The sequence below is a fragment of the Perognathus longimembris genome, chromosome 17 (assembly GCF_023159225.1).
Source record: "Perognathus longimembris pacificus isolate PPM17 chromosome 17, ASM2315922v1, whole genome shotgun sequence".
NCBI lineage: Eukaryota > Metazoa > Chordata > Mammalia > Rodentia > Heteromyidae > Perognathus > Perognathus longimembris.
This window is the reverse complement of record NC_063177.1, coordinates 18745843-18769476: the sequence shown is the minus strand read 5'-3', so window position 1 is coordinate 18769476 and position 23634 is coordinate 18745843. Positions and strand designations below refer to the sequence as shown.

Sequence of the window (23634 nt, the reverse complement as noted above, 5' to 3'; positions counted from 1 at the left end):
TTGGAAAACCCTTCGTCAGCTCGGGGTGGGGGTGGGGGTCCCGCATCGCCGTCGGGGTGGGGAGGGAGTCAGGAGGCCCCGCGCGTCTGGGGTACCAGGGCGATGGCTGAAACAACTCGTTCGGGACCGGGCATCTCAGCCCCCACACTTCACCCGGGTTTCCGTCTTTCCTCAAAATCCTGGCGAGGACACCGGAGGCCGCGCCCCGCCGCGAAGAGGCCGACGGAAGACGAACTCGCTCGCCTCCCCGTGGCCCGTGCCTCCCGGGTCGCTGCTGGGCGATGGACGAGTGCGGGAAGAGGACGAAGACGGTGGCGGGGGAAGGGGGGGGGGGGGGAACGCAGCCCCAGAGCCAGCGCCTGCCTCCCGGGCATTCTGGGCCAGCAGTGGGTAGAGGCTGGCGATCCCCCAGGCCTCCGGGCTAGCGCATGATTAGCCCCGGCGGGAATGGCCTTCGGCTGCGCGGACTGCGTGCTTCTGGTTCACGTCTAGTCGCGGGCGGGTGTGAAGTGGGTTTGCCGGGACAGCGCTCAAGCCGCCGCCTCAGCCACCGGGCTCACAGGGAGTTCATTTCCCGCCCTTTGCCCCGCTCCGAGATTCCTCCCGGACGCGGCAGGCCGCGGGGATGGGCTGGGAGGAATCCCGGGCCCGGGGGCGATGGTCCCCACCTGCCTCGGGACGGCGCCCACCGAGCACCGCTCGGACACTTTCTAGTTTTCAGGCTTCGGGTTTAGGACGCGTGCGCGCACTCTCCGCTGCCCGGGCCTGGCGGGGGCGGGGCCTGGCGGGGGCGGGGCCTGGTGCGCGCAGGGCCGGAGGGGGCGGCAGCACGGCGCGCGGGCTCGGGGTCTACGTGGGCACGCGGGGGCGCGGGGGCTGGGCGGGCGGCGCTCTCGCTTGCTGGCCGGACGGCGGGCGGGACTGAAATGGTGCCTCCTCCGTCCTCGGCCCATCTGCTCCTCCTGGCAGCCCTAGCGGGGTTCCTGGGTCCCAGAGAGGTAAAGTGAAGGCTTCCCGGGATCTCAAAGCGCTCAGCCAAAAGTTCGTCCTGGAAGTAATGGCTCTCCGGGAGGGTCGAGGAGCCCTCTCTATTACGCCGCGCCTCCGAGGGGGAGCCGGCCGGGCCCTTGTGGAGGCCAACGCCCCAGCTCTGCTCTTTGGATCCACAGGTGGTGGTGACTGTGCTGGTGGAGGAGGCAGGAGCCCGGTGTCCTGAAGGCCTGTGGCCTCTGCCCCCACAGGTAGGAACCTTGGAAGGCCGAGGGGGAAAGGGGTATGAAGGAGTAGCTCAGTTTCACCCTGGCCTAGATGCACTCTATGGAGACCTCTCTTGGCTCTCCTGCCCTCAGTGGCCCACATCTCTACCCCGGAATGTGATTGGGGCCTTTGATCTCCTCCACCCGCCCACTCTCCCAACTTCTCTTAAGCTCTCTTCTTTCCCCACATCTAGGTGTTACCAAGAGTGACCTACACACAGGTGAGACCAGGACAGGTAAGTGCAAGTGGAGGCCCATCCTTGTAACTTGCAAGCTTCCTCCACCTTTTCTGGGTCCTCAGCTCTATTACTTACCACTTCCTGCAGAAAGAGGCAAGCTTCAGTTCCCCAATCAGGACCGAGGCCCTCAATTCTGTGCACTGCTGCGTCAGGAATGCTGTTGAGTAGTTGGCTCTGTAGACAAGCGGAACTCTGAGGGTAGCAGGAGTAAACAGCTCACAGCCAGCACTTCTGGGTGACTGGTGGTCTCTTGGCTTTCTGGTTTGTGTAAGAGAGGGTATTAACTCCTGCCTCTATGTGGGAGGAGTGAATTAGTAGTCTGGCAGCACTTAAGAAGGTATAAATAAAGCTCTGTTCTGTTAAGAGTGTGTCTCAGGATATTGGGCTCTAAACTGGCTTTAGCTTCCATGGCTTGTCCCTTCTTTGTCTTTATTGCCAGTGTCACTAATACATTTCATTGTTCTGGAACCATGAACAGTGGCTCCTTATTTTCTACCTTTTTGTGGGCATACTCTCCTGCCTGGCTTTCAGGCCTTAGTTAAATTAGTAAGGCTGGGAGATTGTGGCTTAGTGGTAGTGCTTGCCTAATCTGCATGAAGCCCTGGGTTTCATTCTTCTGTACCACATAAACAGAAAAGGCCAGAATTGGTGCTGTGGCTCAAGTGGTAGAGTACTAGCCTTGAGCAAAAAGAGCTCAGGGACTGTGCTTAGGCCCTGAGTTCAAGCCCCAGGACTGGCCAAAAACAAAAAACAAAACCCCAAAACACACCAACTTTCATCTGTGCTCTTCATATCTTTTGTTCCTCTCAGTCACGTTGTTGGTCTATCTATTCCTGTAGCTTCTTGGCTCCTGTTTATTCTCCATTTCTGACCTAAAGCCTGCAGTTCCCGCCCCCTTGAAATCTCTCCCCATCCTTGTCATAGCCCAGTGTAGGAGTCACCTAGCCTAGTCTTGTCAGCCTTTCTTCAGCCTTGTCTCCCTGCATTTCTTATACAATCCTTGCAGGCAGAATCCAAGAGTTCTCTTTTGGCATTTCCTACAGTATCTAGTACAGTGCTGAGCTCACAGCCAATGTGATCAAAGAATAATGACTGGTGAAGTTTTTCCATTCTGAAATTGTTTGCCTGCTGCATGCGTGCTATATCTTTGGATGCTCTTGGGAGATGATCATACAGATTGATTCAACAAATAGACTTGGTCTTCATTTAGGGGCATGCTTACCGCCTGGATTGGGGACTTGTAGAGCCATTATCACAGGGGTAGAGGAATATAGTTAAGTGTCATTCTAACAGCTTTACCAAGGCATGCTATTTTGGAAGCTCAGTGGCATGCAAGTACTCAATGCCTTTTCCTGGGTCATCTAGACATCATGCATCCCCTTTATGCTGACTCAGGACACACAAATGTTTCTCTGGGAGGGGCCTAACCCAATGTCTCTGTGCCTTCCCTGCAGGCTGAGGGTGTTGCTTTCCTCTACCACCCCTGTGCCCACCCCTGGCTGAAGCTCCAGCTTGTCCTTCTGGCTCACATTTGTGTATCTAAGCCCACACTCCTCCCTGATTCCAATCTCATTAGGGACCGGGTGAGTAGTTGAGGAAAAGTGTGTTGTCCGGCACTGGCAGGAGGGTGCAGCCCCACATGCAGAGCAAGGGAAACTCAAGGGCTTCTTCTTGCTCTCTGTCTTCATCTTAGTCCTAACAGCTACCTCCTTTTCTAGCCTCTGGTGCTGACAGCATGGGGGATGGCACTGGAGATGGCGTGGGTAGATCCAGCCTGGGCTGCCCACTGGCTGAAGAGGAGGCAGTGGCGGAAACAAAGGAAGAAAGTATGATTTCATTCTGACGCTCTTTCTGGGCCGTTTTCCTTTGCCAACCCCCAGTAAAGGGAGGCTGTGCCAGAGAGGGTGTGCAGGCGAGGGGGTGTGCTGGGCCCAGGTTGGCTGGTGGTGTGGTCACTGGGTTATCTGAGCAGGGCAAGGGTGAGAGTTCTTATTTTCCCTTAGGCCCCAGCTTTGGCCTTTGCTCTGCGAAGCTGGAGGCCTCCTGGTGCAGAGGTGGCATCCAGAGGTCCCAGGAGATCTCCCAGTGGTGCCAAGAAGCGAGGCCTTCGTGCTGTCCTTGAAGTCCAGCCTACTTCCTCAGGCCTGAGGGGTGCTTCTGCTTCCCCATGGAGTTTAAAGGCCCAACAGCCCATTTTGGGAACGCTGGGTGAGGGAGATAATACCTCATCTATGCCCTCCGTTCCCTTGTTATCCGGAGGACTTGGAGGAAATGCCAGCTCCAGGACAGGAGCTCAAATACCCAAAGGGCAGGGCCGCTCACAGAGCTGTGCCTGCCCAAGTCAGGCTTCCATGGCCCCTCGGGCAGCGGCACCCCCCCGGGTAGCCCGGGGCCCCACCCCGCGCACGGAGGAGGCCGCCTGGGCCGCCATGGCCCTGACCTTCCTGCTAGTACTGCTCACCCTGGCCACACTCTGCACACGGCTGCACCGAAACTTCCGCCGGAGCGAGAGCATCTACTGGGGGCCCACGGCAGACAGCCAGGACACGGTGGCTGGTGAGGAGCTCCGCCCGCCCGCCCTTTGCCCGGCCGGCCCCGCCCTTTGCCCGGCCGGCCCCGCCCCTTGCCCCGCCCAGGGCTCTCCAGCCCTTGACCGCACCCTGCCGCCCACAGCTGTGCTGAAGCGGAGGCTGCTGCTGGCCCCGCGCCGGGTCAAACGCTCTCGCCGAAGACCCCTGCTTCAGCCCGCGCCGGACAGCGGCCCGGATGGGGAGAGCTCCGACTGAGCGGCCCCAGCCCCGCGCCGTGCCCCGGCTCCTCCCGCCGAGCGGGCCACCTCTGCCACGTGGGCCTTTTGCCCGGGGGCCCCCTGGCGGCAGGCGAGGGGCTTGCCGGCCCATTGCCGCGGCTTCCTGGGCGGGGTGGAGGTGGGGGATGGGTTAGGTCGCCCAGAGGGGCGGGCTTAGGGGAGGTGGGGAGCCCTTTCTGCCTCCCTTGCCCAAATTCCGTTTCTAATTAAATTATTTTTAATAGAGCTAGGAGTTGAGCCTGTGACACAGTCACACTCCCTCAGGAAACCGGCCCTAGGCAATTTTGGTGGTATTTGTGGTGCTATTTCCTAGTTAGGTTGGGCCCATGGCAGTCCACCTGAACTAGCTTAAGGCACAGGCCTTTTAGGGGTGTTAGTAGCTGCTGCTACTGGTGATTATGCTGATATCCCTATTTATATATCTTTTAAAGGATTTTTCCTGCACACGGCTTCCTTAGCATTAGGGTCTTCATGCTTTTGCAGGTTTGTCTCCCATCTGGGTTTACTTCCATTCCACCCCAACCTAAGCATCAGAAGCAGTCATGGTCACTTATTTATTTTTGATACAAATGTACATGACACATATCTTGACAGCCCACCTGTCACCACGCAGGTAGGGCCTGGCCCCTTAGGGGAGGCAGATGGGGAGAGCTGGTGGGTGCCTCTCCAGCCTTCCTGGCTGCAGCCAGGTCCCCAGGCCTCCAGAGGGTGGGACCAACACAGGTGCAGGTAGTGATGTAGGTGCTGGCCTTGCCAAGGTTAGGGAGAAGGGCTTTCAGCTCCACAGCCATGGGCTGAGTTGGGAACCCTGGGGAGCCAGCCCCAGGCTTAGGTGCTCAGTCCTCCACCTGACCAGCATACTTCCCCCCACAAGGGTGGGAGAGAAGAGGGAGGGAAGTGGTTTTCCTTTTTAGTTCCTAGAGCAGGGGTGAGAGTGGAGCAGCAGCAGGATCTCGGCTGGCGACCTTGGCAGTCCCTGGCTCCAGGTTAAGGAGAGGAAGGCTGACCCCAATGCTGGTCCTACTGCTCTGGTCCCCTTGCCACCTAAAGCTCCAGATAGGCAAGCCCTCTGAACGGCACTGCCGCCCGCACACTTACGCAGGGACACTCAGTTACCACAAAGTTAAAATTAAGGGGAAGGGGAGAGGAAAGAAAAGATTTTCCAGTGTTTGCTGCTGGGGACCCCAGCACATAAGTTGGGTCTTTGCCCTAGGCAGGGGCCAGTTTGGCATTAAAGGAGAGCAGCAAGGGGGCTGGTGGCTACAGGGCGGGGACATCCAAGAGATTATATACAAAGGAAGGGGATGCCCCCGCTCAGCCCCCAATAGGGCTGAACTGGCTCATGGGGGTGGGGTGCAGGTAGGAGCTGCCCCATTTGGAGTGTCCCTGTCAGACCCTTTGCTGAGGGTGCCCTGAGGGCAGGTTGAGGGGCTAGTGGGAGGTGCCTTGCAGGCCCCTGCACACCAGAAAGGAGGGGGTGCTATGTACAAGGGGAGGGAAGAGCATGGAATGTGGGGGACAGAAGACCTGCCACCCCACCTCCTCATCCCTAAGGATGCTTGAGGGGGTGGGCACCAGGGCACCTGGCTGCCTGGGAGAGTGGCAGCGCTAAGGGCACTTGTGCCAGTGGCTCTGTTGGGGTGGGTTAGTGTTTGGAGTGGCCCAGCTCCTGTGGACAGTGAGGTCCCAGGATATGGGTAAGGGCAGGGAGAGTGGTCACTGCTTCTTCTCTCGGGTGGTGATGGTGACCAACTGCTTGGCAGCCTTGGCGATGTCATAGGCGCACTGGATCACCTGCTGAGTCAGCAGCTGGAAGTCCACAGGGGCCCCAGGCTCTGGGGGCACTGTCTTCCGGCATTCACTTTGCAGCCGGTAGGCGCTGGCATTGAGCAGCCGCAGTGAGCTGCGCACAGGTTCTAGGGCCGGCCTCTGAAGGAAAGAGAAGGGAGGCTGGCCCTTGGACTTTAAGCTAAGCACCTGACGCTGGCCCACTGGGCGTGGATCTTTACCTGGGCAGCAGTCAGGTTCCTAGCTGCTGCTCCACCCCAAGTCCCTCCCTTCCCTCTCCTCTCTGGCCCCAGTACCTTTGGGAACAGAGAGGCCATCTCAGTAACAGCCAAATGGATCTTCTCTGAACAGGGCACAAAGCTGTGGGAGAAGGGAGGGATGGTTGAGGGGCTGTTAAGGATTCCCCTCTTCTCTCCCCCAAGAGCATTAAGAAGCCACACCCCTACCTGTCATGTTTGAACTCCTGAGCTGCCCGCAACAGCTCCTGAATGTTCTTGGTGACCTGCTCTGTCTTCAGGATGACATCTTCGGTGCTGGGGAGTCCAGGGTCTAGGTCTCCATCCAGGCTTTCCAGCTCAGGGTGGATATCATCTTCCTTGCCCAGGTCTAGGAACCGCTTCCCTTCCAGCCTGAGCCCAGGTTTGGAAAAGGGAGGTCCATCCGTTACAGCCACAGGCTGCTTGCCTGTGCCCGTAGACACTCAGGCCCTCACCATCACCTCCCTTCCCCGTGCCAGCAAGGCTAGGTGGAGAACCAAGCGCGCCTCACCCAAGCAGTGGGTCCCCGCTGGGTGTGTTCTCATAGTCACTGTCGGCACCACTTCCATGGCGGGAAAGCTTGCTCTGGAGGGCATGAAAATGGGGGAGGGTGAACCCTCACAGCCCACACTCCCCTGACACTATCCCCAGGCAGGGGTGTGGAAATGTTACCATATGGCGGCTTCCTTCCTGGGAGGACAGCAGCGGGGAGGTGGGAGTGAAGGGCACGGCGGAGGCGGAGGCAGAGGCAGACACAGACACCCCCTTCCGAATCTGAAAGCCAGATCAAAGCCACTGTCAGGCTCTACTCTAGACCCAACCTACCTGCAGGAAGGCCGCTGTGTTACAGCAGCCTGGTCTCAGGCCCATAGAGGCGTGGATCCACGTTCCCTAGGCCATGCTTACCCGGTAAAGGCTGGCAGGCACATGCACGGAATACATGGCGTCATCCTCTAGCTCCTGGGGTGAGGTAGCATAGTTGGTATCATGGAGGCCTTGTGGCATCCCCCATTTATGTTTCCCCACCTAAACCTACAGGCAACTCACAGTGCTGTGAAAAGGCTGTAGTCGTGTGCTCAGTTCGTCCGCTGGGGCACCCCCAAAGGGCTTTAGAGCAGAGCCCGGCTCATACATAGAGAAGGCCTGGCGGTCCCGGCGATGGCTGCTCCCACTGGTACCCATAGCTGAGTGTTCAGCCCGGTCACTGGGCAGAGGGGCTGTGGGCACTGGCCCTGATGGTTGCCGGAGCTGCAGGTTCTCTGCCTGCAGCTTGTGGATCTGGGAGTGCACATGACAGTGCTTAACAGTGGGGTCCATCTTTCGGAAGAAAATCCCCAGTCTGTGTCTAGAAGCCTTCCCTCCCCTCCTGTGAGGCCCCAGTCCTCACCTCCCTCTGCAGCCTCCGGAGCTCATCACTCAGGCTGCTGTTGACCTTCATGAGCTGCTGCACTTTGGCCTCAGAGGTAGCCAGGGCCTTCTTCAGCTCCAGGTACTCCTGCAGCGTCACGGCCCCATCAGACAGATCGGAGGAGTCCATGCTCTGCAGAGACAAAGCCCATCAGCTACAGGGGCAACAAGCAGACACCCCAAACTGTTCCCAAGATTCTGGGGTGTGACACAGAGTGGGACCTTGATCAGGGCCCAGAGGCAGGTATAGAAGGGACAGAAGAGGGATAATGCTCAGACCCGGGCACGGTTATTCCGAGTGGCGCTGGCACTGCGTGGGGGCTCCTGGTCTGTGTCCTCATCAGAGGCCACACTGTCGTAGTCGTGCTGGTCGTCGAGGTCACTTTGGTTGCGCACAGACTCGAGGTTGTCTGAGGACACAAGACCTGTCACCCCAGGCTCGCTCAGCTACTCAAGCCATTTACCAAGTCCCCTGCAAGGGCAGCAGGGGAGCACAGGATGGGCCGCTGCCCACACCACACGTGCCCTACCTGTGGGGCTGCTCAGGCTTTTGCCCTGCTGCCTCCGTTTGGCCTCACTGAGAATGTCGATGATCAAGGTGGCAAACTCTCGTGCATTAAAGCGGGCCAACTTCTGTCGCCCCTGAAAAGCAGAAAGTGCCAGGCCACATGAGGGACGAGGGGACCTTTATTGCTGACCTATAGGGTGGAACAAACCAGCAAGGCAACACCCTGCTGTCTGTCTGACTCAATCGCAGCCACAGCTAAAAAATCCCAGTCAGCAGCAGAGCTGCCCAAGGCCAGGCCCACAAACAGGCCGAGGGAGCTGGAACACTTCCCAAGTGCTCAGAAGATGGGTTTCTTCCCCAGTCCAAAACCTGAGGGAGGCCCCAGCCCACAGGGCTCTGAAAAGGAAGGAGACCACCTAGACCCCCTTCCCAGCCACCTTACCTGATTCCGTGTGGCTGAGTATTCAGGGTTAACTGGCAGGAAGGGCACAGCACTTCGCTCCGTCACCAGGGTGCTGTGGTTTTGGGTAGCCAGCCACACTGGGGGAGGGACAGGGAGCAGATCATCCAGTCACCGGGGCGGGGAGTGCTGAAGATAGCCCTTCCAGCTCCCTCCTACACCCACCGTGCTCGTGCTGGTGCTGGTGGTCAGACAAGGCGGTCTCCACACACATGAAGCCAGCTAAGGCAGGGTGAGGCCCACCGTGGACTGACAGCAGAACAAGGCCCGTCCTGCCATGCCAGACCCAGAGTTTGGGCTGGGATCTGGCTGTGGCCAGGAAGGAGTGATGAAGGAGGGCGGAGCAGGGCTGAGGAGACAGCCAAAGTGGGAGGCAGCCAGAATGGAGATGAGCCCCCGTGCAGGGAGGGGTAGGGAAGCAGCTGGCTGCCTAGTTTGGCACACACTGCCTGCCTGGCAGGGAGGAAGCAGCATGAACCCTACCTAACCTTTCTTAGACCCACTAATGGAGGAGAGGTCCAGGCCAGGTCACAGCCTTTCCCAGCAGGCCGCTCCCCACTCACCAGCATCATTTTCTCTTCGGTCCACTTCATCATACACATCCATGGCAAGTTCCTCAAAAAGCCGGTTGCTGAGCTGGGGGCAGAGAGGTGGATCCAGGTTCTGTTAAAGCAACTAGCCTTGGTGCTGCCAACAAGGCAGATCAGTAGGATGTTGTGTGATGTGAGAACTAGAGAATGACTGATGCCCTCAGCCCCCTGGTCTTAGAAATGGGATATGGGCAGGGGGTCTATATACCAAGCTCTAAGCAGGAAGAGGACAGAAGGCCAGACTTGTTCATCCTTTCACACATCAGAAGAAAGGAGGCCCTGGGAGCCCTAACACTTTGGAGGGCAGAGCTAGGTAAGGTCAAAGACAAGGGCATGGGAAGGACACAGGGAGGAGATTGGTAAGACTGGAGAAGGGCAGAGCAGCTCTAAGCATCACTAGCTTGGCCTAAGTATACTCACCGCTTGTAGCTTCTTCTTGGCAGCTTTGGCCAACTCGGACAGATCAAGGCTACAGAGGAGGGAGAAGGGGAGAAGCCACGCATGAGAGGTGGCCAGGCCACTGCCAGGGTTCTCCCAAACATGCAGGGATCTCAGGGAGACAAGACCTCCATGCCACTCACACACACACACACCAGCCTCCCAGCCCTACCCAAACTCAGCCTGTGGCCCGGCAGGCACTGTGTACCTCTGAGACATGCACTTTTGCCGAGATCTAAGTCCAGAGGAAGGCAGTGGAGGGAAGAAGAGGACAGAGCAGCGATTATCTAGGAGCAGGGCAGCGCACACCTCACATCATGCTCAGACACGTCTCTACACACACCCGACCCAGAGTATACAAAAAGGCACTTGCCTCCCACCCCTTTCTCTCTTACCTGTCCATTTACTTCATGTCAACTACCTGTAAATCTGCCTCAAATCCCAGCCAAGCTTCCCAGTTCTGCCATCTTTTCCTCTCATATGAACTTGAGCAAGTGTTCAATCCACCTACAATCTCGCCCCTAAATTCCTTTTTAACCACCAAGGTGATCTTTTTGACACCCCCCCCCTTAAAAAACAACAGTAATAAATACTTAAAGAACATTCCAATTACACTTCATCTAAAAGCTCTTTAAATAATATATATATAGCCCCCTTTTTTTGGGGTGAGGGGCAGTCCTGGGGCTTGAACTCAGGGCCTGAGTACTGTCCCTGACTTCTATTTGCTCAAGGCTAGCACTCTGCCACTTGAGGTAGAGCGCCTTTTTCTATATATGTGGTGCTGAGGAATCAAACCCACGGCTTCACATATGTGAGGCAAGCACCTTACCACTAGGCCACATTCCCACCCATGCATAGCATTTTGTATGTACTATCTTACTTCATCCTCTCACTAGTCCAGAAAAGGACTAGTAAGATAACTAAGGCTCAGAAAGGTTAAACAGCCTGCCTCCAATCACATAGCCAGTAAGTACAGAGCTGACTTTGCTATCTCAGGCTGCTCACAACTCTCACAGAGGTTCACAGGACTAGTCATTCTCTTGCTGCTATCCAGTCTTGTTCCCTGCTCTCAAATTATGCTCCAGCCACATAAGCTTCCTGCATTTCTTGGGAGCTAATTTCGAAGCTCTTCATCCCGGTTTCTTACTATTTTCTGCTCAGTGGACTTCAGAGCCTGGCTTGGTGCCTCTGTGTCCCCAGCGCACTGGCTGGCTCTGAGATGGTACTCAATTAACAATCATTGAATGTATATCCATCCATGGGCATGTTTACTATGCATACCAAGCATGCATACACACACCAAGCAGAACTAGACCACAAAGTAAAGCGGTCTTAGCACAGAGAAGGGATCTGAGCTGCCCCTGTCTGTCCCATCTCCTCCACCCAAGCCCCTGGTGAGGAAGGGAGTACCCGTCTCCCCAAGTTGGGCCAGGAAGTTCATCGACAGGAAAATGGAACCATCTAAAGGCCACTAGGTGGCGCCAGCACACATCCTGTAAACTGGCTGAATGGCTGAGTGTTCCACACTGCCAGGGCACTTGAGGACTTTGAGGAGAGGCAGAAACATCCCATGTGTATCCTGCCCAATTTGGGACACACTAGAGGACTGGACAGCAGTACAAAGCTGGCTAACTCCCAAGCTCACTTCCCTGCACAAAGGGAAGCCTGGACCTAAAGGTTGTATAGGTCAGAACCTAGCTGTCTACCATCCTAGCTTAAGCCTTTCCTTGCACTCAATGCTGCATGTATTTAACAGTCATGAGATTCAGATGGAGCTGGTGCATGCTGAAATAATGTATCTGACCTGCATTGGAGCTCCAAGTATTAGGAATGGGGCTCTGCCTCTGGAAAGGGGCATCAGGTGGGCACTCACCTGTCAGCCATTTGTGGGATGATGTAATGCCCATTCTTGTGATCTGAACAAAAATAAAAACGCAAAGTCACTGATGCTAGGTGGCCTCAGCAGCTAAAGAGCCCCTCTCAATGCTGTGAGCAGGGCTTGGCAGCTGTAAGTGTCAGGGGATAGGAAGGAGGACAGGCCACCCCAAGAGTGTTGGAGGCTGGCTGGAAGTCAGGCCCACCCCACTTCTCTGGCCCCAAAGTGCTTGCAGCAACCCAAGAGCCTGCAGCAATTTCACAGGAGACAGTTGCCTAGCAACACCATTCCCCAGCTGGCTTTGTAACTATGGCACCTGCTGTTGGGGTGTGTCTGGGTCCTACCTGCCTAGCCCAGCCAGGCCCATCATACTCTGCTCACCCGGCTTGCGTCCACAGAGGTAGAAGGCCAACCGGTCAGTGAGCTCATACTGGCACTCCACTAGCCTTTCCGCCAGTTCATGGTGTCCCGCCTGCCTGTGAGGAGGGGCATGGCTCAGCCCTGCAGAAGTAGCCCAATCCCCCCACCCAAGCCTCAGCCTTCAGCTGACCCTCACCTGGCATAATCGATGGGTGTCCTGCCATTGACATCAGGAGAGCCAGGGTCAGCCCCATAAACCACCAGCAGCTCTGCCTGCAGTGTCTGACCTGCCTTGGCAGCCACATGCAGAGGTGTGGTGCCCTTCTCTGGGTGGAAAAAGTTGGCCTGGGCACCCAGGGATAGCAAGCGCAGACATGTCTCCAAGTTGCCAGTCCGTACACTCGAATGCAGTTGCTGGAAGGAGTAGAGTGTGCAATTAATATGTGTACACAAAGCCTACCTTCCACCCCTAAGCTACACGTGGACTGAGCTGCCCCTGGAACTGCTCCCAGCTCCAGGTGGCCCAGCCAAACACCGAGCCATATCAGGCAAGACAGAGGGCTTCCTACTATGCCAATTAATCAAAGCTGCTGAGATGGGTGTGGTGGCACATGGCTGTAATCCTATCCTTAAGGAGGCTGAAGCAAAAGGATCATGAGTTCAAGGTCAGCCTGCACTACACAGCAAGACCTTATCTCAATCCACACACACACACACACACACACACACACACACACACACACACAGAGAGAGAGAGAGAGAGAGAGAGAGAGAGAACAAATTAGCCAGGCATGGTGGTATATACCTGCAATACCAGCACTCAGGAGACAACAAGACCCTGTCTCAAAAAAATAAAGAGCTGCTCTTACATCTACCATGTGTTGTATGCTATTTTGGGAAGAAATATCTATGAGGGAAATACTATTGTTTCCCATTTTTAAACGAGAAAACAGTTTCTAAAGTGACTAAATAACTGTTCTCAATTTTTCTAGTTTTCAGTGGCAGCTGGGTGGTTAGAAGCGTGGCTCAAGTGGTAGAGCAGCTGCCTAACAAGTTGAGTTCAAACACCAGAACAACAAATATTAAGTATCAATGGCAGCTGGAGGATTCTAGACTTGTGTGTCTACTTGGGAGCTAAGGAGTCTTGACCACCAGAAACTTGACAGAACAATCTTCCCCTGACTCTACTGTTGTCCTGTCTTTGGGATCAGGGCTCAGTGGTGACAAAGGAAATTTAGGTGTCATGGGTCTGGAAAGAGAAGAGGCTGCTCATCTGTTATATGGGCCCCCAAACCTTGCTGAGGTCTTTGGCGGTGACCCCGTCATCATCTCGGCAGGGAAGCTTGTGCACAAATGCCAGCATCTGGTACTTGGCCCTGATGAACTCTGACTTGATGGGGCTGCATGAGGCACAAAGGAGACAATGTCAAGAGTAGAAAAGACAGGCAACCCAGCCATCTCCAGCGCCCCTGGCCAAGAGTACACAGATCTCCCCACCACCCCTATAGCCCCACTTACTGGACTTTGTCTTGGGGGTTGGCTTTGCGCCGGCCACTCTGCACTTGTGCAGGGTCTAGCAGGGAGTGCTCCCAGATGGAATTGGCCCCGTTGCTGGCGAGTGTGTGGACCATCTGCAGTGAAGAGATGCCAAGTTAAGAGTGCCCACTGCATGCTGGACACTAAGGCAAACATACTCAGAGTGCTTGACATTGCTACAGTGGCACGAAGGGTCCTACTGTGACTCCAAGACTCAATCTAGTAAGGCCACACAAAGACTATGTTTTGTTTAGTGCTTCAGGATAGCTAAATGTGGTGGTAAATTTTGCCAAGATTCACAGAGGCTAAGTGACCTGCTCAAAGCCACCTTTCGTAAATACATGGCAGAGCCAGGCTTAGATTTTCCTTTCTTTGTGGGTTGAGGGGGATGGAAAGGGTCAGAATTAGACTTGCCCAAAGAGGTGCTGTTCCTGGAAACTGCAGATGACAGATATCTAAGTTGATGTGGGGGACAGTCCGGGCACTGGTGGCTCACGCTTGTAATCCTAGCTAATCAAGAGGCTGAGATCTGAGGATCAAGGTTCAACCCAGCCCAGGCAGGAAAGTCCACAAGACTCTTATCTCCAATTAATCATCACAAAGGTAGAAGTGGAGCTGTAGCTAAAGTGGTAAGAGTGCTAGCCTTGAGAGAAAAAGCTAAGAGAAAATACCGAAGCCCTGAATTTAAGCCCCAGTACTGGGGGGAAAAAAAGTTGGTACAGGGGAAATGCTCAGGCTCAGCACATGGTCAGTAAAGAAGGAGAAACAGTGGCCCAGTTCCTACCTGTAATAGTGTGGGAGGCCAGGCGCTGTGGCGAAGGTGCTTGACAATGGAGATGTGGCGTCCCAGGCTCCGGTGCACACTGCAGCACTCGTCACACACAAGCACACCCCTACTGATAGATGCCCAGCCAGGATCTGCAGAGAGGAAGAAGGGAAAGTCAGCTGGAGCTGGAGGATGGTCAAGACCTCCTGAGTCCCCACTGTAGAATGGCACTATACTTCACGCACAATCACTTAGTCCCTAGAAGCCTAGGAAATGGATGACAGTCCACCAGGTTATAGATGAGAGGTTTCCCCCAGGCCTCAAAGCTTAGGGCTGACAGGGCTACATCCTTTCTTACACATCCTAGCCCCTCTGGGGGCACATGGTCTCCAGGACCGATTCAGTGGGTACAGTTTCCTATCTTAAAGCAACAAATACCAGTCTCATAGCCTTTCCCTAGGGAGCAGGTTTTGCTGCCCAACTCTTCTATAGGAAAGCAAGGATCCTTTATGGAACATGACCCCGATGCCATGTGCCACATAGTTGTGAGCACATTCCTGTTTTGGGTCAGTGCCACATCTCTCCTGCACCCAGGATCTGTCAGAACTTGCCAAACAGAGGGAGCAGCCCTCGCACAGCTCCTGCCCCTGCCCTCAAACTGGCAGCTAAGAGGCCTAAGCCTCCTACCACCATCACTATGAGCTGAAGCCCTAAGGAGAATGGACAGGGCTGGGGGCATAGCTACCTCAAGTGGTAGATGCTTGCCTAGTAAGTGCAAGGCAATGAGTTCTAAGCCCAGTATGGAGGGGGCAGGAGCGAGATGGACAGAGCAAAGGAACTAACCTTCACTGAACATCTCCTGTGTGCCAGTTGAGTGGCTTTATGTTTGATGCCTTTACAATTGCCAGGCAAGGGAGAAATGCTTGTGCTTTACAGAAGATACAGTGGCTCAGAGAGGTCAGAAGGCCTGTTCAAGGTTACACAACTAGTGAGTACTGAATTGCTAGGATGAGGACTGAGGAACTCTGACAAGAGACTAGGCAAGGTCTATATTTGCTGCTGTCCTCTGTCCCTGAGCCCTGGACAGGCATGAACCCCAATTAGTACTCTCCATTCCCAGGGGAAATGCAAACCTGGGAAACAAGGAGGAGGGTAAGTCTGGATGCAAGGCCTTTAAGGGTAGGGAAGATGCCACCCATCCCAGGCCCCTAGGGAGAGGGGAGGAGGCAGCTACGGAAAGGAAAGGTCATGGGGGAGAAAGCAGCCATTGTGTGCTGTCCAGAGTGGGGGCAGGGAGCCTCTCAGGACACTCAGCTTGTCCAGGCCCCGCCTAGACTCAGGAAACCAGGACTGGGGGTGGGATCTAGCTGTTGGCCTAGCCTTGTCAGTGCTCAAGGTGCCCAGCGGTGTTTCTCCTACTTTCCTCTAACCCCCTCAGAGGAGGCAAAAGCTTGAGTGATGGGATTCTCTCCCAATCAGAAGGTGATTCTCAAGATCTTCTGCCCAAGGATTCCCATCAATGTTCTCAGAGTTGTGAGCTTTGCCCATACCATGTGGCCCCCCCAATGAAGCATGGAAACAGGATTTGAAAGCTTAGGTCTTTGGATATAGACTTCTTTAGGGATCTCACAAAATATGGCAATGAAGGATGCAAAGGGTGACCACACTACACCTTCCTAAGGGACTGATTCTAAGGGCTCATGAGAAAGGGACCGATTATCTATGCCAAGAGGGAGAGCCCTAGGACACTTTCATGTTGGCTTTGCCCAGTGAACCAACCCAGGCATGGAAAGACCCTTCCCCCAACTCCTAAACATCACTGGGTCAGGGGTCTGCCAGTCACCTCCAGCAGCCCAGGCAGGAAGCGGGAAATGATGCAGCCTAAATTCCTCTTGTTGAAATGGAGGGGTTTCCTGTAAGCAGGGAGACGCCCAGGACAGGATCATAAATGGACTGCCCTGAGGCCTCCACCCCAGGTTTGCTGCCCCCCAGAGAAGCCTGGCCTAGAACCAGATAGATATTCAGTGTCTCCAGAACCTCACAGACTAGACAAAGTGAATCCCTGGATATGGCATCATCCAAGTAATCAGGACCCAAGGAATGCGATCCAAGGCTTTGCTTGGCATTCTCTCTCAACCTCTAGGCTTCCCTCTCCTCTGCAGTGACCTAAAACAGGAAGGGTGATCAGCAGACCCTGTCTTGGTCTAGAAACACTGGTGGCAAGCTCAGTTCTGGAAGACACCAATGAGAAGCCCATCCAAACTATTCCACCAATTCTTTATCTCCAAATGACCCCAGGCCCACCCAAGCTAGAGCCCTAAACCCCACCAAGGCCAGTTCCCAAGATGAAGGGTCAGGGAGAGTTGCTGAAAGTCAAACAGCTATTGTAGGGTAAGGAATCTTTGCGCCTGAGAAACTCCTTGCCAGGTGACAGTTGCCCAGGCCTGTAATCCTAACTACTCAGGAGGATGAGATCTGAGGATTGTGGTTCAAAGCCAGCCTGGGCAGGAAAGTTCATGAGATTCATCTCCAATTAACTGCCAGAAAACGGGAAGTGGCACGGTGGTTCAAGTGGTAGAGCGCTAGCCTTGAGCTGAAGAGCTCAGGGACAGCAGGCCCAGAGTTCAAGCCCCACAACTGACAAAAAGAAAAAAGAGAGAGAGAGAGAGAGAGAGAGAGAGAGAGAGAGAGAGAGAGAGAGAGAGAGAGAGAGAGAGAGAGAGAGAGAAACTCCTTGGACCAAACTTGAGGCAGAGGGACAGCAAATGTTCAGGTTAGGAAAGGTGATGGCTTCCTTCTGGCTCCACAGTCATAGTGTGGGTCTGGTATGTAAGGGTAGGAAGCAGGAGGGATCTTGGGATACCATACCTAGTGCCAACACCAAAGAAGACTTGACTAAGATGGATTCATGCCATGACCCAAAGCTATCACTGGCTTTTAGGGCCAGCTGGTCTCATTATCTAAGGGTCAGATTCTCAATAGACAAGAAGGAAAAGTCCAACACCTTGAAAGAAGGCAAGAGTATTCCATGGAGATGAGGTCAAAATGGTGGCTACCTATAGAGCCATGAGCTGAGGAGGCAAAAGGAAACCTCACCTGAGTGCTAGTGGCTCATGCCTATAATCCTAGCTACTCAGGGGGCTGAGATCTAAGCATCACAGTTCAAAGCCAGCTTGGACAGTAAAGTCTGTGAGACTTTTACCTCCAATGAACTACTAAAAAAACTGGAAGCAGAGTTGTGTGGCTCAAGTGGTAGAGTGCTAGACTTGAGCAAAAAAGCTCAGTGCCCAGGCCCTGTGTTCAAGCCGCAGGATTGGCACATAAAATTTTAAAATAAGGGCTAGGGATATGGCCTAGTGGCAAGAGAGCTTGCCTCGTATACATGAGGCCCTGGGTTCGATTCCCCAGCACCACATATACAAAAAACGGCCAGAGGGGCTGGGGATATAGCCTAGTGGCAAGAGTGCCTGCCTCGGATACACGAGGCCCTAGGTTCGATTCCCCAGCACCACATATACAGAAAAAAAACGGCCAGAAGCGGCGCTGTGGCTCAAGTGGCAGAGTGCTAGCCTTGAGCGGGAAGAAGCCAGGGACAGTGCTCAGGCCCTGAGTCCAAGGCCCAGGACTGGCCAAAAAAAAAAAAAAAAGAAAACGGCCAGAAGTGGCACTGTGGCTCAAGTGGCAGAGTGCTAGCTTTGAGCAAAAAGAAGCCAGGGACAGTGCTCAGGCCCTGAGTCCAAGGCCCAGGACTGGCAAAAAAAAAAAAATAAAATTAAAAGGGAATCCTCAGAGTTATGAAAATATTTTACATATTTAACACATTTACACACACATATCCTATGGCTGCCCATAGGGCAGGCATCTTGAGGTGTTTTAATTTTTTTCAAAAAGTTTTTTTTTTCCGGTCCTGGGGCTTGAACTTAGGGCTTGGGCACTGTCCTTGAGCTTCTTTTGCCCAAGACTAGCACTCTACCACTTAAGCCACAGCATCACTGTGGCTTTTTTGGTAATCTATTAGAGATAGGTCTCAGAGACTTTCCTGCCTAGGGTGACTTTGAACTGCAATCCTCAGACCTCAGCCTATAGAGTAGCTAAAATTACAGGCATGAGCCACCAGTGCCTGGCCATCTTGAGGTCTTTATGCCCGCTCCTGGGGCTGCCAAAGCAGAAAAGCTGACCTGGGGATACATGTTGTAAGATAAGACACTTGAAAGCCAAGGGGACTTGAGACAGAAGCCATATGGTAGGGTAGGTAGAAGTCAGTCCTGGGGCTTGAATTCATGGCTTGGGCTCTGTCACTGATCTTTTTTGCTCAAGATTAGTGTTCTACTACTTGAGCCACAGCTCTACTTCTGGCTTTTTGGTGGTTAACTTGGAGATAGGAGTTCCATGAACTTTTCTGCCCAGGCTGGCTTCCAACTTCAATCCTCAGTCTAAGCCTCCTGAGTAGCTAGGATTACAGGTGTGAGCCACCTGAGCTTAAAGGGGGCAATCTTTCCAGTGCATCCTGATACAACACTTGATGAGATGGCAGTAACTGCCATAGCAACTACATTGGGTTCAAGTGCTTACTCACACCTGTCTGTGGTGCACCAGGGCCCTTTGGATACAGGCTGCAACTCACCTCTCATCTCTATTATCCCCCAAATTAACCAACTACAAAAAGACTACAACCTCACACACAGGACTGGGGCTTCAGGGTTCCTAGCACTGAGAGAGGAGCCTGTAACTCTGGGTTGGAGGCATATACCAAAGAAAGCAGCACTGGGTCTAGCCTCCATACCTCTGTGTGTTCTCATGCCTGAGATGCTATGGGCCCAGACTTAGAATGCCGCTGCCTACAAGGGCTAGCTTGGCAAGGTGGAGGTATAGGACAGTCCTGACAAGCACTAAAACCGAAACATACTTGGGGATCCCTGCCCTGTGCCAGACACTGCTAGGTGTTAGGGAGGGAGGATGAGTAACATTTGGTCACTTGCTACCCACTTCCCCATGCTTGATCTGTATTCTGGATCAGACGCTTCTGGGGAAGGAACATCTGTTTAGAACAACACATCTGACACATCATTCCTCCCTGAGCCCAATGGGCGTCCAGAGGCTTAAGCCAGGCATTCACAAGCAATGCAGAAAGCCTAACTGCTTTGCTGATGCTGCCCTACAGGCCTCTGTACCAGCACCAGGAGCACAGATTTTTGACTCCAACTTCACAGTTGAAGAAACTGACACTCAGTGAGCAAAGTCTTGCCACAGGTCACAGAGTAAGCAAAAAACAAAGGCAACACTACAACCCAGACTCCCCTGATGGAGATGGGAGGGCTTGCTAAATCCCAGCCATGCCTACTCAAAAGAGGTGCAGAACAGCCAAGAACACATGGAAGGCAAGGTCTCCCATTCGTCCTTCCAGCACCAGACCAGCCTGCAGCTGGGGGAGGGGAGTCAGTTTCCAGCTAATCTGTGGGAAGGATATCTGCTCCCAGATGGTTCCTGCAGGGCCTTCCAAACCATGCCTTGCCTTGAGAGGGGGCTTCAGGGTCATCATCACCTACAGGACATCCTGTGCCCATGCTCCTCACAGCTATCCATAGTTCCCAAACACTCTAGCTTGGAGCTTAAGAACTACCAGGCCACCATGCCTGGTGGGGCTCAATCTGTCAGGGTTTGGGGATATTCAAAAGGTGTCTTGGGGAGAAAGTGAAGGCAGGGGTGATACTGCCCCAAAAGAAATGTACTCATTGCTTGCCTAGCATGCATGAAGCCCTGGGTTCGATTCCTCAGTACCACATAAATAGAAAAAGCCAGAAGTGGCGCTGTGGCTCAAGTAGTAGAGCTCTAGCCTTGAGAACACAGAGGCTCAGGGACAGAGCCCAGGCTCTGAGTTCAAGCCCCAGGACTGGCAAAAAAAAAAAAAAAAAAAGTACTCATTACCTGATTTATGTAACTGCAATCAACTCTGTACATCACCTTTATAATAAATAGATAGACAGATAGTGTCTGCAAGTTATAGGTCTACAAAACAGCACCCCACATTCTCAATCATGCCCACAGTCGTTCCCCTCACCCCCCCCCCCCCGGAGTTCACAGCATCCTCTGAGCATGCCTAGGGAGACAGCTTTTTTGTTGTTGTTGTTGCCAGACCTGGGACTTGAACTCAGCGCCTGGGCACTGTCCCTGAGCATCTTTGCTCAAGGCTAACACTCTACCACTTGAGCCACAGCGCCACTTCCAACCTTTTCTGTGTATGTAGTGTTGAGGAATCGAACCCAGGGCTTCATGCATGCTAGACAAGCACTCTACCACTAAGTCACATTCCCAGTCCAGGACAGTTCTTTTTAAACGAGAGAATGGACATGGAGTCTAGAACTTTCTTCTCCAAGCCAGCTGCTGAGCCCCATCATTGACAGTGTCCTCCCATATAAAACAAGAGCAGCCCTGGTAGGTCACTGTCCCTCCCTTCCTGCCAGGGGGCTTTTACATCGGCCTGGATCGACTCTGTAGGGAAGAAGAGGGAAAACAGTGACCTAAGTACAGCCAGGAGGCTGGCTAGGAAGCCAGCTGGTTGAGAGGGGTCTAGGCACCCCCTTGTCGCTGCCTCCTACAGGATTCTGTCCAGACTGGGATAAAGGTATAAGAAGGGATTCCTAGCCAGGCCGGGACAATGCCAAGCCCATCTTCCCAAGCAGGCTTACCGGGAACAGGAAACGTGAGTACAGTTGTCCCCAGTTCCCAGTAGGCCTGGGGCCTGGGGATGCTTCCGGAGAAGATGCCCTGGCGGGGACTGGCCCGGAGCACCAGGCCCTCCCCTGCCGGAACCTCGGCCTTGGGCTGCGGGGACACAGAGTCCCAGGAACAGCCGCTTTCCAGGTGGCTCCTGAGAAACCTGTGCTCAGCCCGGGCGCCTGGCTCACCAGGGCCCCAGCGGGCAAGCGGGCCGTGCGAGCAGCAGGTGCAAGACGCGGGGGTGGCTCGAGATGACACAAACCCACCCCGGCGCCCACCTCCCGACCCCGGCCGGCCTCCCCCACGCCCCTCCCGCCACCCCAGGCCGGCGCTTCCGTCTGGATACCGAGGTGGAGGTGGGGAGGCGGCGAGCTGCCCGCCTCCCTCAGGCTGAGGGGTGGGAGGTGGCGCCGGGGAAATGCCCTACCTCGCCTGGCCGCGGACGCGACCGAACGGGACCCCCGGGCTGACCCTTCCTCCATGGACGCGGCTCCGCAGTGGCCCCCGTATGGGCCGAGGCCCGAGGCCGCAGCCCCCCGCCCCGCCCTCCGGCCCGGCCCGGCCCGGCGCTCCCGCCAGGCCCCGGCGCCCGCCTGGCGGCGGCCTGGACACCCAGTCCCGCCCCCGGCCCCGTCCGCTTACCCGGGGCGCTGCAGTCCGCACACACCTCCGCTCGCGGCCCCTTCCGGGACATCCTCAGCGGCGACGCGGCCGCAGCCCTCTGGGCCAGCGTGGGGGGCGCGGGCGGCGGGCCCGGGCGGCGGCGGCGGCGGCGGCGGCCCTGCTGCCCGGCCCGGCTCCGGCAAGGCCCCGGCTAGGCTCCGCGCGCCGGGCCAACCGTCCGCCCCCGGGGCTGGTCCGGAACCCGCCGTGCCCGCCTGCCCGCTCGCCCTCGGGCGCCCTCCGCCCCGCGCCGCCCCGCGCCGCCCCGCGCCGCTCGCCGCTCTCCCCGCCCCCTGCGCGGCTCCGGGCCGCTCCTGCAGGAAGCGGCGCAGGCCCTGCCCACCGGGGGAGGGGCGGCCCGCACCTCCGCTCAGCCGCCCGGCGCTGCCGGCCGCGCCTCCTGGAGAAAGGAAGCCGGGCGCGCGGGCTGGAGGGGGCGGGAGCGCTTAAAGGGGCCGCGGCCGCCGCCAGCGTTGTCTGCGGCCCTGGTCTCGGCTCGGGCACTCCCCCTGGCCCAAGAGGCATTGTGAGTCACCCTAGTAGCCCTGTCCCCTTAACTTTCAGCGGGGGAGGGGGGAGGGGAGAAGAGCCACAAGCCCAGGGCCCCTTCCTGTCAAAGAGGCTGGACCTTTGATTGCCCCTCTGTCTTTGCGTTAGGGTAGGGTGTCTGTCCTAGCTCCATGTTTCCACATCTGTGTCTTGGGGAATTCTCCGGTCACACCTTGCTGAGCATACACATCGCCAACAGCATGGAAGTCCAGGTGCCCGAGAGGTGCATGCAGTGTGTCCTCTTGCCTTTGGACTTTTTAGTCCAGCTACCACCTATCCTTGCATCCTTGCTACAAACCGCAGGGAGACCTCTAAAAACGACCACTTCCTGTGTACTTAATTTCCATTTGTCATCTGTCTTGTTCCCACAGCTCCTGAGATCCCAGAAGGGTGTGCGTGCAGAGCAGGTGCATATAAGTCACACGAGCTTCCGGTGGTGATGGCCTTCCTGGATTTCACAGAGGGTCGTGATGGAGGGCAGAGCTAACGTTCAGGATACACACGGGCTCACCCCTGCAACCACAGAAGCTCCCCCCCCCCCACCTCCCCGCACCTAGCCCTCATTCTTGCAGAAGCAAAAGGCCAGTTGATGGGTTCTGCTTGTGGGAAGAGGGTAGAAGCACAGTAAATGTGAAGTGGGGGTGGGGGTGTTCCCCAAGGGTCTGGATTCCTTCCTGGTATCAGGACAGAGGTTGGTGCCTGAGCGGGTGGAGATCCCAGCCACATTCAAACAGTAATGACTTGTGGGCCAGCGGGCTCCTTCCCTAGGGGAGACAAGTCATACTGTGTGAGTCACACCACGGGAAATATATGGCAAAGATGCCTTCATCGCCTTTCGTTGCAGCCCAGATTGACACGTTTGTTTGAAATCGCGATCAACAGAATATATTTATAGTCACACCTTAGAAAATCCTCCTTGCGGCATCTCTCCTTTCCCCCACACCAGCGGCTAAGCTGGTGGAGCCTCTGTAAAGCAAAGATAACTCCTGGGTGTGTGTGGGAGCACCACCTGCCCGGGGTGTTGTGCTCCCACCCGGGAGTCCACGGTTTTAGTGGCTCCTGCGAGGGACTGGGGAGGTGGGGGGGAGAGCTAGAGGAGTGGCCTGACAATTCAAACCGGGCTCACAGCCCACAGCAGTGGCCGCCTCTTCACCCCCGATCGACCCCCAGCTATGGAATTCCATTTATTAAATGTCAAGGCGGCTGCTGGCAGCCCTGCCGCTAGGCTGTCTTTGTTTCTCTGCTGTGTGGGCGCGTCTCAAGCACGTGGCAGCCAGAGCACTCAGATCAAAGGGAAAGCGACCTAGGCTTGGTGTGCAGGGCCGCCTGGCAAAAAGAGGGCTGCCTCCCTCCTCCAAACCCAGGTAGAGCTCCCTGCTCCTTGGGCTCCAGGGTGGTACCGAGGAGGAAGGAGG

General features: G+C 55.4%; 2 protein-coding genes across 4 annotated transcripts; one reads left to right on the top strand and one right to left on the bottom strand.

Moving 5' to 3' along the window:
* The first annotated feature begins 459 nt into the window (after positions 1-459).
* Positions 460-4407, top strand: Tp53i13 (tumor protein p53 inducible protein 13). 2 transcript variants are annotated; one of them, XM_048365256.1, is made up of 7 exons: positions 460-480; positions 1170-1241; positions 1451-1492; positions 2950-3078; positions 3214-3321; positions 3499-4051; positions 4169-4407. In XM_048365256.1, the coding sequence occupies exons 5-7, from the start codon at positions 3238-3240 to the stop codon at positions 4279-4281; spliced, it is 750 nt and encodes a 249-aa protein (XP_048221213.1). In that variant the 5' UTR covers positions 460-480; positions 1170-1241; positions 1451-1492; positions 2950-3078; positions 3214-3237; the 3' UTR covers positions 4282-4407. The 2 variants fall into 2 exon arrangements, with proteins under 2 accessions (XP_048221213.1, XP_048221212.1); XM_048365255.1 differs by lacking the exon at positions 460-480 and adding an exon at positions 879-998.
* A 437-nt stretch (positions 4408-4844) lies between these two features.
* Positions 4845-21924, bottom strand: Git1 (GIT ArfGAP 1). Of its 2 annotated transcripts, none has more exons than XM_048365251.1 (20): positions 21650-21924; positions 14309-14442; positions 13507-13619; positions 13283-13388; positions 12185-12402; positions 12010-12104; positions 11626-11668; positions 9735-9783; positions 9288-9360; positions 8707-8804; positions 8287-8398; positions 8036-8181; positions 7737-7889; positions 7397-7627; positions 7256-7309; positions 7022-7123; positions 6861-6934; positions 6539-6721; positions 6389-6452; positions 4845-6233 (listed from the first exon to the last, which is right to left on the bottom strand). In XM_048365251.1, the coding sequence occupies exons 1-20, from the start codon at positions 21699-21701 to the stop codon at positions 6021-6023; spliced, it is 2313 nt and encodes a 770-aa protein (XP_048221208.1). In that variant the 5' UTR covers positions 21702-21924; the 3' UTR covers positions 4845-6020. The 2 variants fall into 2 exon arrangements, with proteins under 2 accessions (XP_048221208.1, XP_048221209.1); XM_048365252.1 differs by having other exon boundaries at positions 8036-8166; positions 21650-21922.
* Positions 21925-23634: the final 1710 nt, after the last annotated feature.